At 37.8% G+C, this 21,062-nt stretch overlaps 1 protein-coding gene across 8 annotated transcripts in view; it reads left to right on the top strand.

Moving 5' to 3' along the window:
* Positions 1–21,062, top strand: part of FRY (FRY microtubule binding protein) — a 209,062-nt gene that overhangs the window by 158,608 nt on the left and 29,392 nt on the right. For 7 of the 8 annotated variants that reach the window (XM_072404363.1, XM_072404338.1, XM_072404355.1 and 4 more), the window contains exons 39-51: positions 2,022–2,207; positions 3,439–3,637; positions 5,337–5,458; positions 5,656–5,843; positions 7,234–7,328; positions 9,116–9,723; positions 12,508–12,605; positions 12,707–12,877; positions 13,671–13,811; positions 16,516–16,695; positions 18,105–18,266; positions 19,002–19,076; positions 20,598–20,768. In XM_072404363.1, the coding sequence (XP_072260464.1) occupies positions 2,022–2,207; positions 3,439–3,637; positions 5,337–5,458; positions 5,656–5,843; positions 7,234–7,328; positions 9,116–9,723; positions 12,508–12,605; positions 12,707–12,877; positions 13,671–13,811; positions 16,516–16,695; positions 18,105–18,266; positions 19,002–19,076; positions 20,598–20,768 (2,396 nt within the window). The remainder of the gene's footprint in view (positions 1–2,021; positions 2,208–3,438; positions 3,638–5,336; positions 5,459–5,655; positions 5,844–7,233; positions 7,329–9,115; positions 9,724–12,507; positions 12,606–12,706; positions 12,878–13,670; positions 13,812–16,515; positions 16,696–18,104; positions 18,267–19,001; positions 19,077–20,597; positions 20,769–21,062) is intronic. The other variant, XM_072404345.1, reaches the window with a different exon arrangement.

Below are 21,062 nucleotides of genomic sequence, written 5' to 3'. Positions count from 1 at the left end.
AGGAACATGCATTTAGTAAATGATGAATGAAATAATTAATAAGTAACAACATTTTTAAATGAAATTGAAAAAAAAGCAATCAAAATGATTTTTTGCACCATCTTCACCCCATACAGGTCCGTTCTTTTTACTGTATTATTAAGCTATATTTTTTTAAAATGATCGCTAGATTGGGAAACACCCTCATTAATGACTGCTCTGTTCCTTGTCAGGCCACATCCAGGAAATTCTGCACAGTTTTGGGTTTCTGTCTATTTAAAGGATAGAGCAGAGCCTTATTGGGTTTTGGGTGATGAGGGGGTTGCAGATTGATTCAAGTAAATGGGTTGCATTTGAATTAAGATTTTAGTGCTTTAGAGCATGCCTGGGAAAATCTATTGAAAATTGATGCCATCTGCAAAATGTCAGAATCACAATGTTATTCTGATATGTATTTATAAAATCCCCTATTTACTGGATCTGTACACCCAATTCAAATGCACTCCATTTGCGCCCCCCCCAACATCAGCCGTGCCCTTAACTTCAGCTGCACATATGGTTGCCCACACCCCAAAACATCTATACATACAATTCTCTCTCGTACAGGAGCCGTATGTACATGACTCTAGTGGAGACATGGTCTCAATTATTGATTGATGGTGGTAAAGTCCTTATTGGTATTCCTGTCTGTAATTAGTTGTCCTTTTTTCAAAAGTCTTGCCCAAATCTTACACATGTAGAAGTGAATGTCAGCCAAGTAATTGCAGCAAACTACTGCTGGATTGGGGGGACCCTGGCTACCCCTTCATATTGTGTTATATGATTTATGGTAACACCCTATCACACAACAAAGTGTGCTGTGGAAAAAGCGTTTCACTTCCCAGCAATAAACAGTCTTCCACCTGACTGGTAGGCATGATCAAAGACTACTGCTGTACCCAACTATCTTACGACATAGCAGTAACCTATTGAACATACAATATAGATCCCAATTTACATACTTTTTTTTTTCTTGGTAATATATATAATTAAAAAGCTATATGTCATTTTTTGAAAGCTATGCCGACTCTTAGAATCAAACCATTTGACCCTACTATGTTTGTGAGACCTGCTTAGAATTTTTAACATGATTATGCTTAGAGAACCTTTTATGGTACATTAACTCCTTAATCTGAAGGCTCTGTTGGGATGGTTAGTACACATGTCAATCAGATTCTGGATGCTTTTATAGCAGGTAACCTGCCAGAGACATGCTGACTATTGCAGTTGCTGATACTTAAACCGTCCATATGCTTCTGCTTTTTATTACACCGGTGAAAGAGAAATTACATTTGCAAGTTTTTAAGGGCATGTGAGTCACCCTATCTTCCGTTCACCTGAGAGCATTGGTGTTTAGCAATTAGCTGCTCTGTCACATTAGTTCAAGGACAGTGTCCCATGTAAGCTTTAAACTGTAACTTGAAGCTTACACTGGATGATTTCCCCTTGCTTTGTTGGCTATTGGATGGAAGAGAAGTTAAATATACATTGGATGTCTGTGGTGTTCAATTAAAAGTGAACATTTTACTTTGCCTCTCCACAGGAATGGAATCCACATTTCTTTCACATGTTTTCACATCCACATGTTTTTCAACCTTTTTTGAGCCACAGCACATTTTTTACATTGAAAAACTCCTGCGACATGCCACAAATCAGAAATGTTACAAAATGACAATCTGTAGCTAATTCTCTTGTCTCTTAGAATAAACAAGGCAATTAAGCTACCTACTGCCTCCCACTGACATGGAAGAGTATTACATTACTCTGCCAGTCACTACAGCACAGACACTTGACAGTGGTAATTGGATAATTTCCCACGATACACATGAAGATCTCTCACGGTTCGATTGCTATTGCTCGACTTATTGAGGCGAATATATGTATTTTTTTTTTTGAGGAGAGATGTGTATTCCATTAGTGATTTATAAGGGATAAGATTGTTTGTATAAAATGTTGCATGTCTGAATTTTAATTTTGTCTTTCCTGTGCCTGTGTTTCCTTAGGTCTTGATCATTATCGGCCTGAGGTTTTTGAACATAGCAGGAGGCTTCTCCTCCACCTTTTAATCGCTCTATCCTGCAACAGCAATTACTCTTCCATTGCATCTGTCCTCCTGCATGCTCGAGAAATAAATGAAGCCAAGACCTTGACTGTGCAGTCTTCCTGTTCATCAGAGTATCCCTATACAGGTGATTACGGATTATTATGTGTATTCACACCATTAAGCTCTCGCCATCCAAACAGATTAGCTTTATGTTTGTGTGTGTGGCAGGAGGGGGGTGGCAGGGGGGGTCTTGGTTGTAGGGGGGGGGGGGGGGGTCGGATTGTCTTGGTTGTAGAATAATTCCACTTTAACGCATACTTAAAAAAACTAAGCATTATTTTATCATTTTAATTATTTTTTTATATGATAAAGCACTAACATATGCAGCACTGTACAGTGAAAATGGACTGCAAATGACAAAAAGTACAAACTGGCACAGAAGGGAAAGCATACCATTATCCAGTTGGCCTTACAGTTGAGTAGTCTAGAAATTACTCAATATGCTTGTCTTTGATTAAATAACCTATTATATTTTCCAAAAATCAACCTTTTTACGTAACAATAAAAAAAAAAAAAAAAGGAAATCCTATTTTTTTTGTCATGTCTATGTCATGTTAATTGTGAAGAGATTTTGATATTTAATCTTGTCCTATAAATACAATTGTACGGGTGTTCACTATACTAACATTCAAAAGCCCAGAATGTTTATGAAACGGGCAAAAATGTTTTCTTTTATTTTGGATTTCTTATAGGAATCAATTTATTCCTAAAACTTCTTTTCAAATTGCTCCTGTAGTGGTAAACAGCTTTTACTATTTGTTGTAACGTCGTCCTCATCAGGCATCTAAACATTTTTACAGGGACAGCTGCTGTGAGAAAGGAGCAGAAGCATATTCTATGTCACTTAATAAAAGTTTGATCCCTCCTACCCCCAGGACTAAATCTACCAAGTGCTTTTCCTAGCACATAGGGCCTGACTTAATAACGCTCTCCATGGAAGAACACAGATGATCTACCAAACTTGGAATGAATTTCCTAAAAGCCTTTCCATTTAGTTGGCAATTGTTTTGAATCCTGGACCCGGACCATAAATCAGACCCAGATTACCCATACTTGCTTCCATGTATGATGCAGTTAAAACACATTGAATGCAGAATCTTTAAGTCTATAACCATACTTCTGTAAAGCATTTATGAACCTTGCACATACTTTAGTACATTGCACAACATGTTACTTGGTGTTGCAAATGAAACCTTCTCCAAAATGGTATATATGCAGATATTAACAGATATGACTGTCTGGATGAGCTTTCAGCAATGTCTGTGCTTGTTAGAGAGAAAACCAGGTTGAGCACATTCCTTTTTTATCTCTGGCAGGCGGGTTTGACTTTCTGCGGGAGTACCAGTCATCCCCAGTGCCAGACTCTGGCCTGAGCTCCAGCTCAACCTCCTCCAGCATCAGTCTGGGAGGAAGCAGCGGGAACATCCCTCAGATCAGCCAGGAGATTGAGGATGTTGACACATCAGCAGAGACAGATGAAAAAGCCAACAAGTTAATCGAGTTCCTGACCACCAGGTGAGATCCGTCTGCAAGAAGCAGATTTCAGCTATCTGTAAATAGATACATTTTTCAAAGGGCAGATGGGATGCCAAATCATCCCACTGGAGTTATCTCTGTTCATATAAAAATGAGCACTGTGCACTCCTTCTGGTCTTTTTGTAATTTAATACGAAAGTACTTACCTTATTGAATGTTAAATTGTAATACTAGTGATTCTTTTTTTGTTTTACACTTAAAGCTGTAAAAGCAATCTGCAAATCCAGAAATTTAGGCAGCTTAAGTTATTGCAAATCATATACTTTGTTGCCACATTTAGGTCCATTCTTTCCCACCTTTGAACTCCTCTAAAAAAATCATTTAATGTATTTGAAAGCCACACTGACCAATTGCATATAACTGGAATGGGCCAAATTTGACTTTAACTGGACTGTGGCCTAACATTCGTTATCTGTGTATCTGTATCTACTTGTTATTTTTGCATGGGGCTTTTTCTAGAAATACATTCCGTATGTGCATTTTCAGTATGTGCTGTGTAAGTAAGTGCCCAAGTTTGTGACACAGTTATAATGTTATAAGTGCCCAAGTGTCTCAGGAACTTTTACCTTCAACAACCCAGCCACTGGTTGGTAGAGATGAGATATTACGCAGCACTTTACAGAATCTGTAATCATTTCAATACCCCAGAGCAGCTCACAATCCCATGTCCCTACCAGAGCCATATTCTAATGTCTCTAACATAATCTAAGTAAGACCAGTCTTATGGGGGAGTCAATTTACCTACATGCTCATGCTCTAGGGATGTGAGAAAAAAAAAACAGAAGACATTTTTCTTCAATTTTTTAAATTCAGTATTATTTTGTTTGTAATTATTTGTCCCTATCTTTTTGTAACCACAAGGAGCACAATTTAGTGGGAACTTGGTAAAATTCATAATGCTTTGGATTTTAAACCATTCAGTGTGATAATAAACATTGATGGGGGCAGAGCCAAAGATTTAATTTTGGCATTTTTGTCTGTAGATTACTTTAGAGATGAGAGAAACCTGTGTATCCTAAAACACAGAGAACACTAAAGAGAACACTTTAATACTAAATTGTGTGGTAGAATATTTTCACAAAGAGAAGATGTCAGTTTATTTTACCAACTCCTGCATATCATGGATAACCTTGGAGATCTTTTATATTTACATCACATGCTAACATCACTATAGAAAAATGTTTTTGAAGGCAGATTTCTCATTTCATTCCTTTAATCCCAACACACTGCAAGGTACTTCAGCTATCTGAGAAATGCTAACTCTCCTCTGCAGCAGCTTTATGACAAAGTATGTATTGAGCCATTGGAGATCAACAGTGCCATCTGCTGTTATGCAAATGGAGCAGTCCGCAAAAATGTTATAAAACAATGCCATGTTGGAAAAAGTATTTTTGAAAAACAGCCTAACTTATTAAAACAATTACAACAAAAATTATTTGATGCGTTCTAGTATTTGATTCTGTACCCAACTTATTAATATATACTAAATGGGTTGTCCACTTCTGTCCCTTGCCATTTTCCATGTTTTTGGCTTCTGGTAGCTACCATTGAACTTATAAATAAATTAATATGGTACATTTTTTAAATATCACCAACTGGTATCATTGGTTGTGTACTTCCAGATTGTTTTAACTGCTGTCTTCTACTTAGGAGTTAAAATATTTATTTTTGGTTACAGAGCATTTGGTCCTCTTTGGTGCCATGAAGATATTACACCCAAGAATCAAAATTCTAGAAGTGCAGAACAGCTCACAAACTTCCTGCGCCATGTGGTGTCTGTGTTTAAAGACTCAAAGTCAGGTAACACTTTGGATAGAGCAACCAGCAAATATCTTTACTTTTAGGTTTGCGCTACCTCCCTGCAGGATGCATGGGTTAACTGTAAAATAATTGTGTGGAATATTTGACATTTGCCTGTAATGTAATGTTTTTTTTTTTCTAATAATGGTTAAATTAAGAAACTCAGGAAGTACAAACCTGTTTTTGTTCTCACACAGGCTTCCATTTGGAGCAGCATCTAAGTGAAGTGGCTCTGCAGACTGCACTTTCCAGCTCTTCCCGCCATTACGCAGGTCGCTCATTCCAGATCCTGCGAGCTCTGAAGCAACCACTTTCTGCCCATGCCTTATCTGACCTTCTGTCTAGGTTGGTGGAGGTCATTGGAGAATATGGGGATGAGATTCAGGTATATTGTTTTCTGTACTTGAGTTTTATGGTCACTCAAAGCTGCAATGACAAATGTGAAATGCCTCATTACGTTTTGTCCCTGACATGTAGAAAGTGAAAGAAAGAACTGCAAAGTGAGAGGACTTCCCCTCTTAGTTGTCACTGGATTGTCTTAGAAGATTTATTCTCCCCTTTTGTTCTGGTGACAACTTCAACATTATTTAATTCATATCACTTCCTGTCTTGATGATAGTAGTAACCAAGGCAAACAGAGAAGGTAAATCCACTCAGTACGACCACAGCAAGAATGACTCTTTTTATTTAAGAATGACGCCTTTTCTATTCTGCCAAAACACAAAAAAATTACTGTTTGAACTATACATGCACTAAGCTTTTTTTTTTTTTTTTTTTTTTTTTTTTTTTAAATAGAAAATAGTAGTCAACCTATCCCCCAGTTAGCTGATTTGAACTTTAATAATATGTCTGAGTGATCCTTATTAACATTATCACCTGACACTACTAAGGAACATCAGGCAGGTCCAGAAGCTTGGCCACATTGTTGTAGTTCCTTATGCGATAACCTGGTTCCTGACACCTGACAATGCTGATCCAGCTTGTGGTATTGTTTTTTTTAATGTTTTTTTGTTGAAAGGTTTTATCATATGTACAGACAACAGACACAAATAAAAACAAGTATTGATATTGAAGGGGAAAATGAAAACATTTGCCCAAACAAAGCCAAGGCCCTAAAAATAAATTCTGTACCAAAATTAGCAACAGGATATCATGTTTGTGAAGAAGTTTTCTATGTTGCAGCAGTAACATCAGTACCAAATGGTTTCAAATGTTGCCTGGCATTCTAGGAGCAGCACTTTATTCACATTTTCAATGAGGCATTTGCAGAACAGTACTGGTCCCATTTGGACCAAATCGCCTGGTGTTTATTGAGTCTTTTATGCTGGCCGTCAGTAACTCCATGAGCTTGTAGTATTGTGATTTTCTGTAGTGGCCCTCGAGCCTGAGGCATGGCTATAAGCTTCCTGTAGATCCAAATAACTTCTAAAGTCTAGAGCTAGCCTTAGGAACCACTTCTGGGATTCAGATATGCTAAATACATCAATGACAGGTCAATCAATACCTCAAAGTATTTAATATTGACATGTACTGGGAAGAGGTTTAACAATTTGATCACATACAAAAAAGGCTTATAAAAACCATGCAAGGTAAACATTTGAACTGGGACCAGGGAATTTTGTTTCCTATTGCTTTAGGCAACTCTTTCACGTTTCCAAATGTCATCCTCAGAATTACAAAAATAAATGTCTAGTTTACTCCACACTCTTTAAAAACATTTAAATGTTATTGGAGTCAATTATTTACTTTTAACCTGAATTAAATGTTGTTCCTAGGGTTATGTCATGGAAGTTCTTCTTACTCTGGAAGCAGCAGTGGATAATTTATCAGACTGCCTAAAGAACAGTGATTTACTTGCTGTTCTGTCAAGGTATGTGACATTGATATTTGAGTCCATGTGTGTTTTTGTATGTGGCAGCAGAATTTGGGGTGAATGGGAAAACATGGCACTTTCTGTTGTTCTCTGTGCTTTCTGAGGGCTATTTAAAAATTTGATTTAGACAAGTTTCCCAACAATTTCAAATTCTAGAGAGATAAGTTAGTGAGGTTTTTATGTTTCTTTTTTAAACTATGTAAATACCTAGGCATTCATAGTCTGGGCACAGCTACACTTTTAAGAAGCTCTATTTTACCTACTCAACCAACCTAACCACTCACCACACACCCACTTATACTCACCTTTGTTGCACTTGCCAGATAAAGTCTTTGGAAAACAGGCAGTGCTTATTGAAAATCAAGTTTCTTCTTCCTCCTAGAATGCAGTGCCTGCCCTGGAAGCAATCAATCACAATCCAAATGAGAAAGGAGAGGGAGGTTTTTTTGTAATCCCCTACACTATCCACAGTCGACTCAGGGTTTTAACACCTGGCTTTTAATTTTCCACTTTTTCCTTCTCCTTGCAGTATTCAATATGACTGTGTGAACACCCTTTGAAGAACTGGCTGCTTCTGTATTTTAGACAAGACATTGGATTGTATAATATGCTGACAATGGCGTTGTGCCAGTGAGCACAGTATAGTAGCAATCATCATTATAAAATATGCAGTCACTAATGTCATGGGGTTTTCTTGTCAGGATTTGCTTGCAAATGGAAGGTTTTTTCCTAATGCTTGTTAATGTGCATCCATTAGCAATGACACATGTCATTAACAGATGCACAAGAGATTGTGTAGGCAGGAAAACCGGTGGCAAACAGCAGATCTCAGTGCATTAATGCAACAGAAGGAAAGCTGACTGGGTATTTTAATATTAAATTATGTGTTCTAGTTTTAGACTGAAGATGAAACCGTAAATTTGCTGAAAGACACTGCAACAAAGTAACATTTTCTTATAGTAGTAATAGCTAAATGAAACATTTTGATTTTGATCCCTAGAATAAAAGTAGCAGGTTCACTTACATCAGGCTGGCTTTGGAAAACAACTGGAGGGTGGGGAGAGGGACCCGTAACCCTTTACAATATAAGAGCACAACAGTAGCTTGTTTTTACACATGCCTCTAGTTTTTGGACAACATTTTACCCAGTTCAGTAACATCCATTTCCAGATGACTTAAACAGAAGTATAGTCACTGAAAATTATCTTTTTTGATAATTTCCAGTGACCGATGAATGTTTGCTGTAGACCAGGTCTGTTCTAAAAGAAAGGGGTAGGGAAGGACAAATAGGCTCTGTGGTGGATTGATGAACACCTTGGGGGGGGGGGCACAACTGTTTGTCCCAGGCAAAGATTATCTGATGTGTACATAGGTTAGGATCCCAGAGGTTTCCTTTTTAATGTATAGAGAGGAAAGGATGAGCTACTAACTAATTGGATTGCAAAAAAACAATAAAGCTGCCAGTGATTGTTGAAATGACAATATAAACAACATGTATTTCTCATGTATGTGTTTTTATGTACAGCTTTCCCTCTAAACATGATTTGATCTAACTTTAATATCCTAATGCAGTTTGGCTGCTTCCAAAGGTAAGAGTAGGAACATTTTATGGGCAATATGAATTTTAGGAGACAGGACTGTATTGGATATTATGCCAGACTATACCTCCTCTTTAACAAAAATGCATTATAGTTCCTCTGTTAGCCTTTTGGACCATACAAGTACAAATTTTCTACCTGACTGATAATAGACCTGGTTTATATTTGTATTTTCTTGTGTTGCAGGTCATCCTCTCCTGATCTGGCCTCAAATACCAAATTAAATGCCAACAGAAAAAGCACAGGGCAATTAAATATTAACTCTGCCGTTGTTGGCGGAAATACAGCCACATCTGAACGCAGCCGACACCAGAGAAGCTTTTCCGTTCCTAAAAAGTTTGGTGTTTCAGACAATTCCTCTGACCCACCACGTAGCGCCACACTAGACAGGATTCAGGCCTGTACTCAGCAAGGGTTCTCTCCAAAAACCAGGAGTTCATCGTCACTAAAAGACAACATCACTGATCCTTCTCACATCAATAACCCTACCAACCTGCTCTCTACCATATTCTGGGTTGCTGTTGCCCTAATGGAATCAGACTTTGAGTTTGAATATTTTATGGCATTGAGGTTGCTGAACAAACTGTTGTCTCATTTGCCCCTGGACAAGTCAGAGAACAGAGAGAAACTAGAGAAGCTTCAGGGGCAGCTAAAATGGACTGACTTTTCAGGACTGCAGCAACTCTTGCTCAAAGGATTCACATCTCTTACAACTACAGACCTAACTCTTCAACTCTTCAGCATGCTGACTCCAGTTTCTCGGGTCTCCATGGTGGATTCAACACAAGTCATAGGTAAAATTGTCATCCATGAACACCCAAGATGTGAGAGTTGATGGTTGGTGTATTTAGACTTATGTGCAGACCACAGGACTTGGTTTCCATAAAGTCATTTTTATTTATAGTTTTGAAGCTTAACTCTTGACAAACCACTAATTAACCCCCTTAGCGGTAATCCCAAGTGTGACTCGGGGTGGCTTTTACATGCAAAAAGCGGTAATCCTGAGTCACACTCAGGGTAACTTTAAGAGACCCCCTTACCTTTGCCCCACGCTTCAGCGGCGATCCGATGGTCCTGCTGTGAAGCCCGGGCGCCGGTACTTCCCAGCAGAAATACAAGAAAAAAGTTCTTACAGAGTGGGAATAGTATGGCCTCATAGTATCCCCCATTTATCAACACCCACTAATGCTGAAGAACAAACTAGACAAGATGGTATATGGAAAATAAATGTGGGTAAAACAGATATAATATGTATGTATGTCTGTACAATTTATAACCTACGATATAGGATTATATTCCTACAATTGAAAAGTTGAGTTCTGCTCTAAGGAACCAAATCGGGAGTTGTGGGGTAGTGATGGACATGCTTACAGGAAAATTTAGGTTTGTCTGGATGTAGTTTTTGCTGACAACAAACTATTGTAGCTCTGTAATTTAAGTATATAGAATTATAAAATTTGTTACACTTACAAACTGGGATTAAAAATGTCGAGCTTGGTGTTCAAGCTGGAGCTCCCATCACTGCTTATGTGCAGGTTCACTTTACCTGCAACCAGCATACTTTTAAATAATTCAATTACAGTGATGCATCTGTAATATGCCCCAAGTTTTATACTTACATTTTGATGGTGTTTTAATGGTTTTTAAATATTTTTTGTAATGGCTTTGCTCCCCATGGAAATTTTGTTTCAATCATTTTTATTGAGTTTTACATTTTATTAACATACAAATAACAAGTGAAGAATATATATATATATATATATATATTTATATATTTATATTATACAAAATATTACAAGTTTCCATTTTCACATCAATTGTCGGAACAATATGGGTTTGGGAAAGACGGTGGGGTAGGGGGAGATTAGGGGGGATGGGGGGGGGGATTGAATAAAATAGCACAAGATCTGTTAAAATACTTTGAACAAAACTTTATATTCAGTTTAAACACAACTTTCAAATAATTGAGTATACTAAAACCTGTGAAAACGAGTTCTCCCCAAGATAATTTTGACTTATTTCCATGCAGTGATCAGCACATTGGTTTATGTAAGGACAATACAAATGATAAATATTGATGCAGTTGTAAATATTAGCTGCAGTGCAGATGAGTTCAAACTATTTTTTGTTGTGGTCAGCGTTCCTGCCCAGATAAATGTGTACAGTTCATGCTCTCCCCATTAAAATGCATTGGACATAATTTAACTGTCAAACCAATTAATAAAACACTCCACGTTATATTTTCAGGATCAAATGCAGTTTTAGGCCTCTAAAGGGTTTTTTTTCTGCTTGCTGATAAATCCAGTCTTGTCTTGAACCTTTTATTGTTTACTAGATTACAAGGAGACCCTCAACTCTTACGTGTATTGCATTGGCAATTGGTTCAAAGCAGTTTATTTTTGGATTATGGTGTTTGGCACACTAGAGCCTCAAGCCCCAACTTTCATCTCTGGAGTGACTTTCATTACAGCATGCGCTGCTCAGCCATTACCTAATAATCTACTATTTCTGCCTATGTTGTATCTTGAGCCATAAGCAATTTGGACTTCTTAGGTTAGTTACCATTGACACCAATGATCTTTTTGGCAGGTGACATATTCTTCCTACTGATCACCACACAAATATACTGTGAGCAGTGAATATAGTAACTATTGCAGGGGTTCCTGAGATCTAAAAATTATTTCAAGGGTTATAATAGAAAGATAATGCAAAATTCACAGTGTTTTAGTTGACACATCTACAATCTCTGTATCCTATTTGTAGTACAGGTTGACAATCAAAAATCAGGCCATTGATAATCCGGTACCTTCAGTTTTGGAGTGCATTTGCAATACATGTACTGCATTATACTGTTTAGCCACTAATGTTTTGATGGTGCTGTTCTGCAGATACAGCTGTTAGGTCTGCTTGCTCCACTAAATATACGTTGAGACCTTACTGCTGCCTGTTCTCCGGTACTGTGCCAGATGTCCCCGGGGGCGGCGAGAGGAAGGCAGGCCTGTGTGTATAACCTTAAAAAAACCTGGAATTTTCGAAAATCCAGCACTCTTCAGATCCGTAGGTTGCCGGATTTTTGAATGTCAACCTGTAATATCCTAATAATTATGTTCGTTAGTATCTCCCCTAATGCTAGTGTAATGCTTTGGTTGTATCTTGTGCTTTTATTGTAACCTTACAATACAGACAACAGATTCTAAGTGTTTTAAATATTCCCAGCAAGTGTGCTTTGTTCCTGCTACTAAATAATAGGTAATTTTCTTTTTTTATGAAACTTTGTTGACCTTGTTAGGTTCCTTATTTGTCTGTAGGTAGTTTTATTAATTTTACATGTATGCATCTCATCTTCTGGTGTTCAACTGCATTCTTAATAGGTGTGTGTAGACCCCCGAAGATGCTTAGTTTAATCAGATTATTATCAAATTTATTTTGAATTTTTATTTTTTTAAACAAGATGTTTTAGAAGCCTTTAGTAGAAAAGGCTATTCTTAGCAATGTAACACAAATCCCCCAGGCCATTGTATATAAACCCTAATGTGTGTTTCCATTGTATTGACATCAATATTTATTTGTTCCTGCAGGCTTTCCCCTAAATATCTTGTGTTTGATGCCTTATTTGATCCAGCATTTTGAAAATCCAAACCATTTTTGCAAGGAAGCAGCTGAAAGGATTGCACAGGTTTGACCTTTGGACATTCTTGCATTATCATTCTATCATTCTCATGTTGAGCCCTATTGTTAACAGTAACTATAATCAAACAAACTTGTCACCTCCTTTAGGTTTGTCTGGAGGAGAAAAACCCAAAGCTATCCAACCTTGCCCATGTCATGACTCTGTACAAGACACATAGCTACACCAGAGACTGTTTAACATGGGTGAATGTAGTCTGCAGATACCTTCATGAAGCTTTTGCTGGCATCACTCTCAACATGGTGACCTATTTGGCAGAGGTAATGAACAAAAATTATGTGCAATAACTACAGAGCTGAATTATTGCTAATGCATGCAGCCATTCTGTCTTTGTTAGGTCTGGTTTTCATTGAGCTGACCTAACTGTGCTGTTCTTTGAAACTGTATTTTCCTAGCAGCTTCAGGTTTGCTGGATCACCCAATTTCTCCTATGAAAGTCTATCTTCCCCAGTCTTGGAGAGCTGTAATAAATCAGATTCAGTGTGGTAATGTTTCAGTCCTGTTTGACCTATTGTAAATCCTTGGTGTGTTTCCTTACATAACTGGACAGACAGATTGAAATGTATTTATAACTTAAACCTATATATTTCTAACCAAGGATTAAAATTCCTGCCTGCTATCTGTGTACCATTGGGGAAATTTCCAATCACTTTGCTCAGAGGCAAGATATTATCCGAAAGAGAAATGAATTGGCCTCTTAGGCAGTTGTTCTCTAAAACAGGTACCCCTATTGATAGAGTTCCCCTTACCTCTTATTCAGGAAACAACTCAAGAGTTTCCCCTTTCCTTCTAGATAACAGTGAATTCCAGTCCAAGAGAGGGGTGAAATTCCCCAATGAGAAGTAAACAACAAGAAGAAGGTCTAATCCTTCCCCAAAAAAATGAAAGGGATTTGCTTACAGTTATTTTCCAACACATAAATACATCGTTTTGACAATTTTTAGTAGTAATATAAATAATTTTGGCCATACAAATGTGCAGTTTTTTGTTTTTGTGCAGCAGAATATGTTTTATTGCTTCTTTAATATAAATATTAATATGTGTTCTTTCTAGTTACTAGAAAAAGGCCTTCCCAGTATGCAGCAGTCACTCTTGCAAATCATTTACAGCCTTTTGAGCCATATGGATATGTCTTTGATTCCTGGCAAGCAGTTCAACATGGAAGTACTTAAGACTATTGAAAAATTTGTGCAGGTATGACCAATCAGTTCATTGTAGTGATTATTCTGTTACCTGTACTGTGGGGTTCAGCTTTTCCAAAATCAAAAATTTTCTGTTCTTTAGAGCAGTGGCCCCCAACCCCGGGCCGCAAACCGGTGCCAGTCCGTGGCTGGTAAGTTGGAGGCCGCAAATGACAGGAGGCAGAAACGCCAGCAGCAGTAGGGGCCCTCCTTACACTGCTCTAAAGCTAGTGACAGTGTGTGTGTGGCTCTCCTCACACTGCTTACACAGGAGCTGCTTACAATGGCGGAGCAATGTATGTAAGGCTTACACCTCACGCCATTCCCAGCAGCTCTGCCACCTGACCGCAAACCAGCTCTCTTACACTACTCTGCTATTCTCAGCTAGCGTTCTGACAGGAGACGGAGTAGTGTAAGCTGTACATAAAGCGGGTCGTGTCAAATTTTTATTCTTTGTTACCAGGCCCTGCTGTCAGGTGGAGGACACAGCTTCTGTTTAAGTTTTTTACCTCCGAGCTATATTGTCACCTGTAGGACATTAGTTACTCAAGAAAAAGATTTAAGGGTTTAAGGGTATACCCTCCCACCTGAAAGTACGCTTCAATGAGGTGTCATAGCAGTGCAACAATATCACAACAAAGGTATTTATATTTACAATAGCAGTTCCAGAAGGGATGGTTACTGTGTCCTCCACTAAATGCAAAAAAATGGTATATGGTATTTTAGGGTTTGCTCTCATGGTTGTCCATTCTTCAGCTTTTCCTTTTCTGGATGCCCTAGCTACCGTGTTTCCCCAAAAATAAGACCTACCCCGAAAGTAAGACCTAGCACTATTTTGTAAACCTGCCCTAATATAAGACCTACCCCGAAAATAAGACCTACCCCGAAAGTAAGACCTAGCACTATTTTGTAAACCTGCCCTAATATAAGACCTACCCCGAAAATAAGACCTAGGAGAAAAAGAAAATAAAAGCATACATACCAGTAAATTAAAAAAGTACTCACCGAGACAGCTCCAGTTATCTGATCCTGCGTGTGTGTCCTTTATGCTGGCTGCAGCGTGTGTGTCTTTGATGCTGGCTGCAGCGTGTGTGTCTTTGATGCTGGCTGCAGCCTGTGTGTCTTTGATGCTGGCTGCAGGGCGTGTCTATTCCTGAGCCAAACTGAAAGTAAAACCTAGTGTGTTTTTGGGAGCCAAAAAAAATATAAGACAGTGTCTTATTTTCGGGGAAACACGGTATATGCACTGAATACCTCACCCCCCAGATTTGTCTCTCTGAGTAAGTCTTTACAATGGGGTTTGGTCTCAAAAGCATTTATTCACTTATAGTAATAATAAAATTACCAGAAGAAACAATTTAAAATTTTTATGTGGTTAATAATTTTCATGAGGTTTTTGTCTGAACTGTGACATATTCTATCGTATGGAAAGCCAGACAATTGCAGGTTTTGTAATATATGATTCTCTGCAGATCTGCATGCATATGTTTAGCTGAGCTAGAAGTTTTGCAGTTTCCCAATTTGTGAATTCATTTACTTATCACAGTCACAGAACATTTATTAGGTGACTGTATTTAGCTGTATAGACAGATTTTTCAGTGCTCACGCAATTAAGTGATATTTCTATTGAATATGATCTGAATCCATTCTGAAGGCTGCTGTGCTGTCATTAAGAAAGCCGGTCTTAATAAGTTGCCTGTGAAGTGCCGTCATCAGTGAAAGCATATACACATGCTGCCTGTGTCACTCATTTCAAGAGATGTACCCTCTTCATGGGGTTCTCATTGATGTCAGCAATTTACTGAGCAATAAGAAAAATATCAGTAGCCAATGTACCATTACAGAACACTCCTAATGCGCTTCTTAGAAACTGTGGATAACCATGACTTCCAGGCATGCACCGCCATCACACCTATGTGAAGCCCAGGATAATTTACACGGTGAAGACAGTTACTTTCAAGAGCCCTTTATTGTATTTCACCTTTGCTCAGAGTATCTTATAAAAATACTGATAATTTTGCATGGCAGCTGTAATGTTCTGCTAATCAGCTAGTACAAAGCAGACATACTGGGAGTAGATCTTTAGCAATATTGTGTGTTCTACACAAGTGTATGTGCATGACAGAATGTGTTGCTAGCTACATATTTTTGCTAACAAATACATCACGGTCGATTAATTAAAGGGTAATGTGATGTTCAATTTTCAAACAGCATGTTTTCTTAACATAGAGGGAAGCAAAAGCAAAAATAATAGAATAACCCAATCACTTTTAAGGAACATTTTTTAAGAGACTCACACATACTGTAAAAGGAAAGTAAATTTTAGTAATAAATGCACCTTTTCCAGTGTTCTGTCACTTTAAAGAGCCTTCAAGTACAAAATACTTGATACCTGTTGATCTGCCAGAAATGCATTCTGCTTCTAATTTGTATTGCAGTCTTAAAACACTAAAAAATTCTGTAGAATTAGATGTGTCAGCCTTGGCCAAGTATCTTTTCCTGAACAGCTATTTCTCATCCATTTTCCACATTGTCCACTTGCAACATAGGTCCTTTGTTCCAGTCCAAATGTGCAAAAATAAGTTTACCATTAGGGTTTTGTCATAAATAACCAGTTGGCTGCATGGTATCTTTTACCAACTAAACATTGTTTTATCTTACTTGCAAACGCTTTTATGGTGTAGCAATGTGCTTATGTGCTGTCATTGTCTCCTCAGAGTATCCATTGGAAGGAAGCCCTCAACATTTTGAAATTGGTTGTATCACGATCTGCCAGCTTGGTTTTACCAGCTTATCAACATGGCGATTTGACAAAACTGGAAATTAGCAGATTGTGGACGAGTTCCTCCAAAGAGCTTCCAGGGAAAACTTTGGATTTTCACTTTGATGTCTCCCAGGTAGAACAATGTGATATGAAGTTGTTTCTATAATAATAAGTTAGAAATGCATAACTCTCATGGGACCTTACATGTTCTTGTTTTGTGTTTACTGCTGTTTTGGCCATCTATTTAACATCTGTATAGGTTCCAAATTTTGTTTTATGTGCCGTGAAAAGCAGTGATAAGCAAGGTTACTTAACAATTTATTAAGTGTATAACACCTTGCTAACAAAGCTGACCAACAGCATCAAGGGAAACAAAATCTGACTATGGATTATTAGGTTAACGGTAAATTTATATATTTTGTAAATGTCCTGCTTTCTTTGCCATTGTACTGGTTTTCAGCACCTCAGTACTTGGGATATGTCCCATTTATTTTCCAAATATGGTCACCTTAGAGTAAGTCCCAAGGCCTTTTAAAGTACTTTGTGGTTCCCTTGGAGCTGATTAGTCCCAGTGCTTATCTAAATATAGCTACTTTGATGCAGATCCATCAAAATAGATCCCGATGGGTTGCTTTTTAATTTTAAAAAGGTTTGAGTTGATATATGTTTAAAATCTTCAGATCTGTGAATGAAAAGCTTGAAAGGAAAGGTAGTTTTCAGAGATTCCCACTGATAGATTGGGCAATATTTATGTAAAACAGTTATTGTTCCTATGTAGGTGGAGAGGTATACCAGGAAGTCCCAATCCCAATAATTACCTTCAACAATCAAACCACAAAAATAGCAAGCACATGCTTAAATGAAGGGGTTTTCTTAAAGACAAATTTAAAAAAAAATACATTACATATTTTATTAAGAAACAAAAACAGTACAAAAATTTATCTGAAACAGTTTAAACAATATATCAGTACAACAATAGTACGCTTATTTTGCTCCCATGAGGAGGGACATTTGTAAGTTCTTCTCTACTTTACAGTCTAATTGACACCTCAACACTTTTTGTAGTCAACAAAACTGCTTTTTCAAGATAACAGAAGCAATTGATACTTTCTACAAAAAAGTGCATAGAAAAACTTGGGGTAAGTTTACTAAAAGAATACATATCTTATGTGAATAGTATATCCCAATAGTATTAGTATTGGGATATACTATTCACATAAGATATTTATTCTTGCTATTTTTTTGGTTTGGTTATTGTGGGCGATATTTCTGATTAACGAAAGCTGCTATTTACTGCATACTTGGATGACTATTCATAAAAAAGTTTAATCACAGTTTTCCTAAAAAAAAATCTGTTTAGATTTTACATCAAATAATGCTTCTGAAATAGAGATTGTGATGCTTAGTATAAAATACTCTGTTAAATACTCTATAAAATACGCTCTGTCAGTCTGTATAGCTTTCTGATTTTGTTTCATCTGATGTAGGATCCAAAAATAATGAATTAGTGTTAGTAAAACAAAAGTATGTTTGTGTCCATAGACCCCCATCATTGGTAGAAGATTTGATGATCTACAAGGGTCTGCAGGACGAGATGGTAAACCTAGGGTAATTCCAGTTACTCGAAGCACGTCATCCACTTCCTCTGGATCTAACTCCAATGCTTTAGTCCCGGTCAGCTGGAAGCGGCCCCAGTCCTCTCAGGTAACCCTCATTCATTGAATGCTTCAAAAGAATGCATTACTGTTTTATGGTTAGTTCGTATAATGTTGTGGTGAAATCTTGTTGAAGGAATTAGTCAGCTGCTATGTAAGGAAACTGAACAGCAAAGTAATGGGGATACTGAACAGACATTACTGAAATGCCTTGCTCACGCCTCTGTGTTATAATAGTCAGATGTTTTAATGTTATCCTCCTGCTGTAAGCGAAGTTCTACATTAGACCTAGCCTTCCTTACACTTTGCTATACTGATTTCTTAAAACCTGAAGTAAACTGTTTCTGCTTCCCAATTAAATTGTGGATAGTTATTTTATACTTGCAAGCGTTATGTCATGTGTTGTATTTACATTTCTACATTTGGGGCAGAGTCTTGCCCTATTATCAGCCTGCTCCATTGTAAGGGAAAATGTATACATTATTGTATATGGGATATATATTGTATACTTAGGATCAAATTTTTGTATTATATTGATACACTTTGCAGTCATGTTCCTGTGGTTGGTTTCTTTGTGTGTCCTTCAAGCATCATGCCAATATTTAGAAGCAGGGCTTGTTAATAAATGTTGGTTCCTTTAAAGTTTGAAAACTGCTTGATTAGATGAATGCTCTTTATTTAACATTTGTTTATGATGATATTATTGTCTTTTTTTTTCTTTTCCTTTTCTTTCTCTCTCTCCCTTTCTCTCCCCCCTCTCTCTCTTTCTTTAATTTTGCTAAAGAAGAAAACAAGGGAAAAACTTGTGAATGTCCTCACTTTATGTGGCCAGGAAGTTGGGCTCAGCAAAAACCCCTCTGTGAGTACCTGATAACAAATGCATACATATTATTCATTATATGGTAAACGGCTTTTAATTCCAAGGAACGGCAAAAATAGTAACAATGTCAGAGTATAAAAACCATTCCTACATAATAACTGGAGGTGCAAGAAAATGTCTGCGTTGCTCATTGCAACCAGAGTGTTGCCTTAATTTATCATACCTGTTCAAAGCAAATGATAGCTAGAACTGTGGGCATAGACACACAAGAATGTCTGTTTTTAGAAAGGTACCAGCCCTGGCCTGTTATGTTTATACTTAAGCTGCATATACACGTGCAATTATTGTCGTGGAAAGGATCTTTCACGATCCTTTCAAACCAATAAGGACTGCACGATGCATGAACAAATGCTGTACACACAGCACCGTTCTGCTCTATGAAGAGGGGAGGGGGAGAATGACGAAGCTGCACCCTGCTGCGCACTCTCCAACTTCCCTTGCATTAGGATCAATCGTCGCCCATCATCCGTGGATCCACCAGGACGGTTGTTTGGACGATGGAGGACAGGCGCTGTACACACGCCAGATTCTCGTCCGATATCAGCCCTGAGCTGATTATCGGGCGAGAACCATTGGATGTGTGTACTTAGCTTTAGACCTAATAAATAGAGGATGACTGACCTGATGTTGAACTCTTTCCTTGTACCTGGTTTTTCACCCACTAAGTAATAAAGTACAGTCTGAAACACACTGAAACTGATATCTTGTCAAGGTTGTCGGGACAGACAGCATACTTATTGCTTTTTATTTTAATTATTGTATATGTTCAATAAGAAGGAGACTTTCACTGGTCCAAAATATAGAAAACCAGCTACTCCACTACCTGATGCCTGCCATCTGAACCTTAAAATGAAAAAAATGAAAGATGCTATGGGTAAATCTTGTTCAGGGCTCATTTTTTGGCAGATTTTTTAAATTCTTCTCCATTGTAATTGAGTCACCTAAAACCTTAATCCTAATAGCTGCTCAGGGATCAAACCTGCAAATATCCACATAAATACTAATGGCTTTTGTATTTTTGGGGCAATACCCAATCAGGTTTTTCTTTATTTGTTCTTTGAGAGAAGCATGTGAGAATATAATTGCTTATTGTGGGCAGGCATCACTAAACATTCCCACCCACTACACCATGTAATGTTCTTATATGTTTCCACATACCCTTCTCTTTTCCCCTCATCCTTATCATCACTCCAGCTTTCTGCTGCTATGCATGTCTAATGTAAACATTTACACAATACCAAGAGGTTGACTTGAAGGAAACAGCCGACTTGTTCCCTTGGAAAAGTTGCTCGAGTCTGACTCGCTCACTTTGTTCGGCTTCGGTTTGAAGGCACCTGTCCAACATAAATAGTTAAAGTGCAATCTAAAAATAACAGGCAAAGGAATTAGGTGTGGACTGGAAAGCCTTACAGCTAAAAGCTGGATGCCAGCATTAGTAATAGAAGCTATTACAAGGAGCTGCTTTCTGGTGAAGATTTTAATTCCACTTAATATCCCTAGGTCATTTTTTCTTCATGCGGTGATCTGGATTTGATCGAGCACCAGACCAGTTTGGTGTCATCGGAGGATACAATCCGAGAGCAGGAGATCATGGATGATACAAACAGCGAGCAACAATTCCGTGTCTTCAGGGATTTTGATTTCCTGGATGTGGAGCTTGAGGACGGAGAGGTAAGAGACACAAAATGGTTGCAGCATGATACAAGTACAGGAGAATTTACCCCAAGCAACCAGAATTTGCCTCATATTCACAGGAATGTGATTGGTTGCTATCAGTGGCAGAATTGTCCTTCCTCTACTTAGCCAGGCTATAGATCACTGTCTCAAGTTAAGTAAAAAATATGTTTTTTTTCAGGGAAGGGTCTCAACTATATTGTTTTTTTAATGCTACAAAAAAATTATACGAAATAAGCCTCTTGTAAAAGAGGGAAATGTTTCTTCTTGTGAAATCACGCTTACAGAAAG

Source organism: Pyxicephalus adspersus, chromosome 1, assembly GCF_032062135.1.
Source record: "Pyxicephalus adspersus chromosome 1, UCB_Pads_2.0, whole genome shotgun sequence".
In the NCBI taxonomy this organism is placed as follows: Eukaryota; Metazoa; Chordata; class Amphibia; order Anura; family Pyxicephalidae; genus Pyxicephalus; species Pyxicephalus adspersus.
Note: the sequence above shows the minus strand (reverse complement) of the source record. Positions and strands in the feature narration are given on the sequence as shown.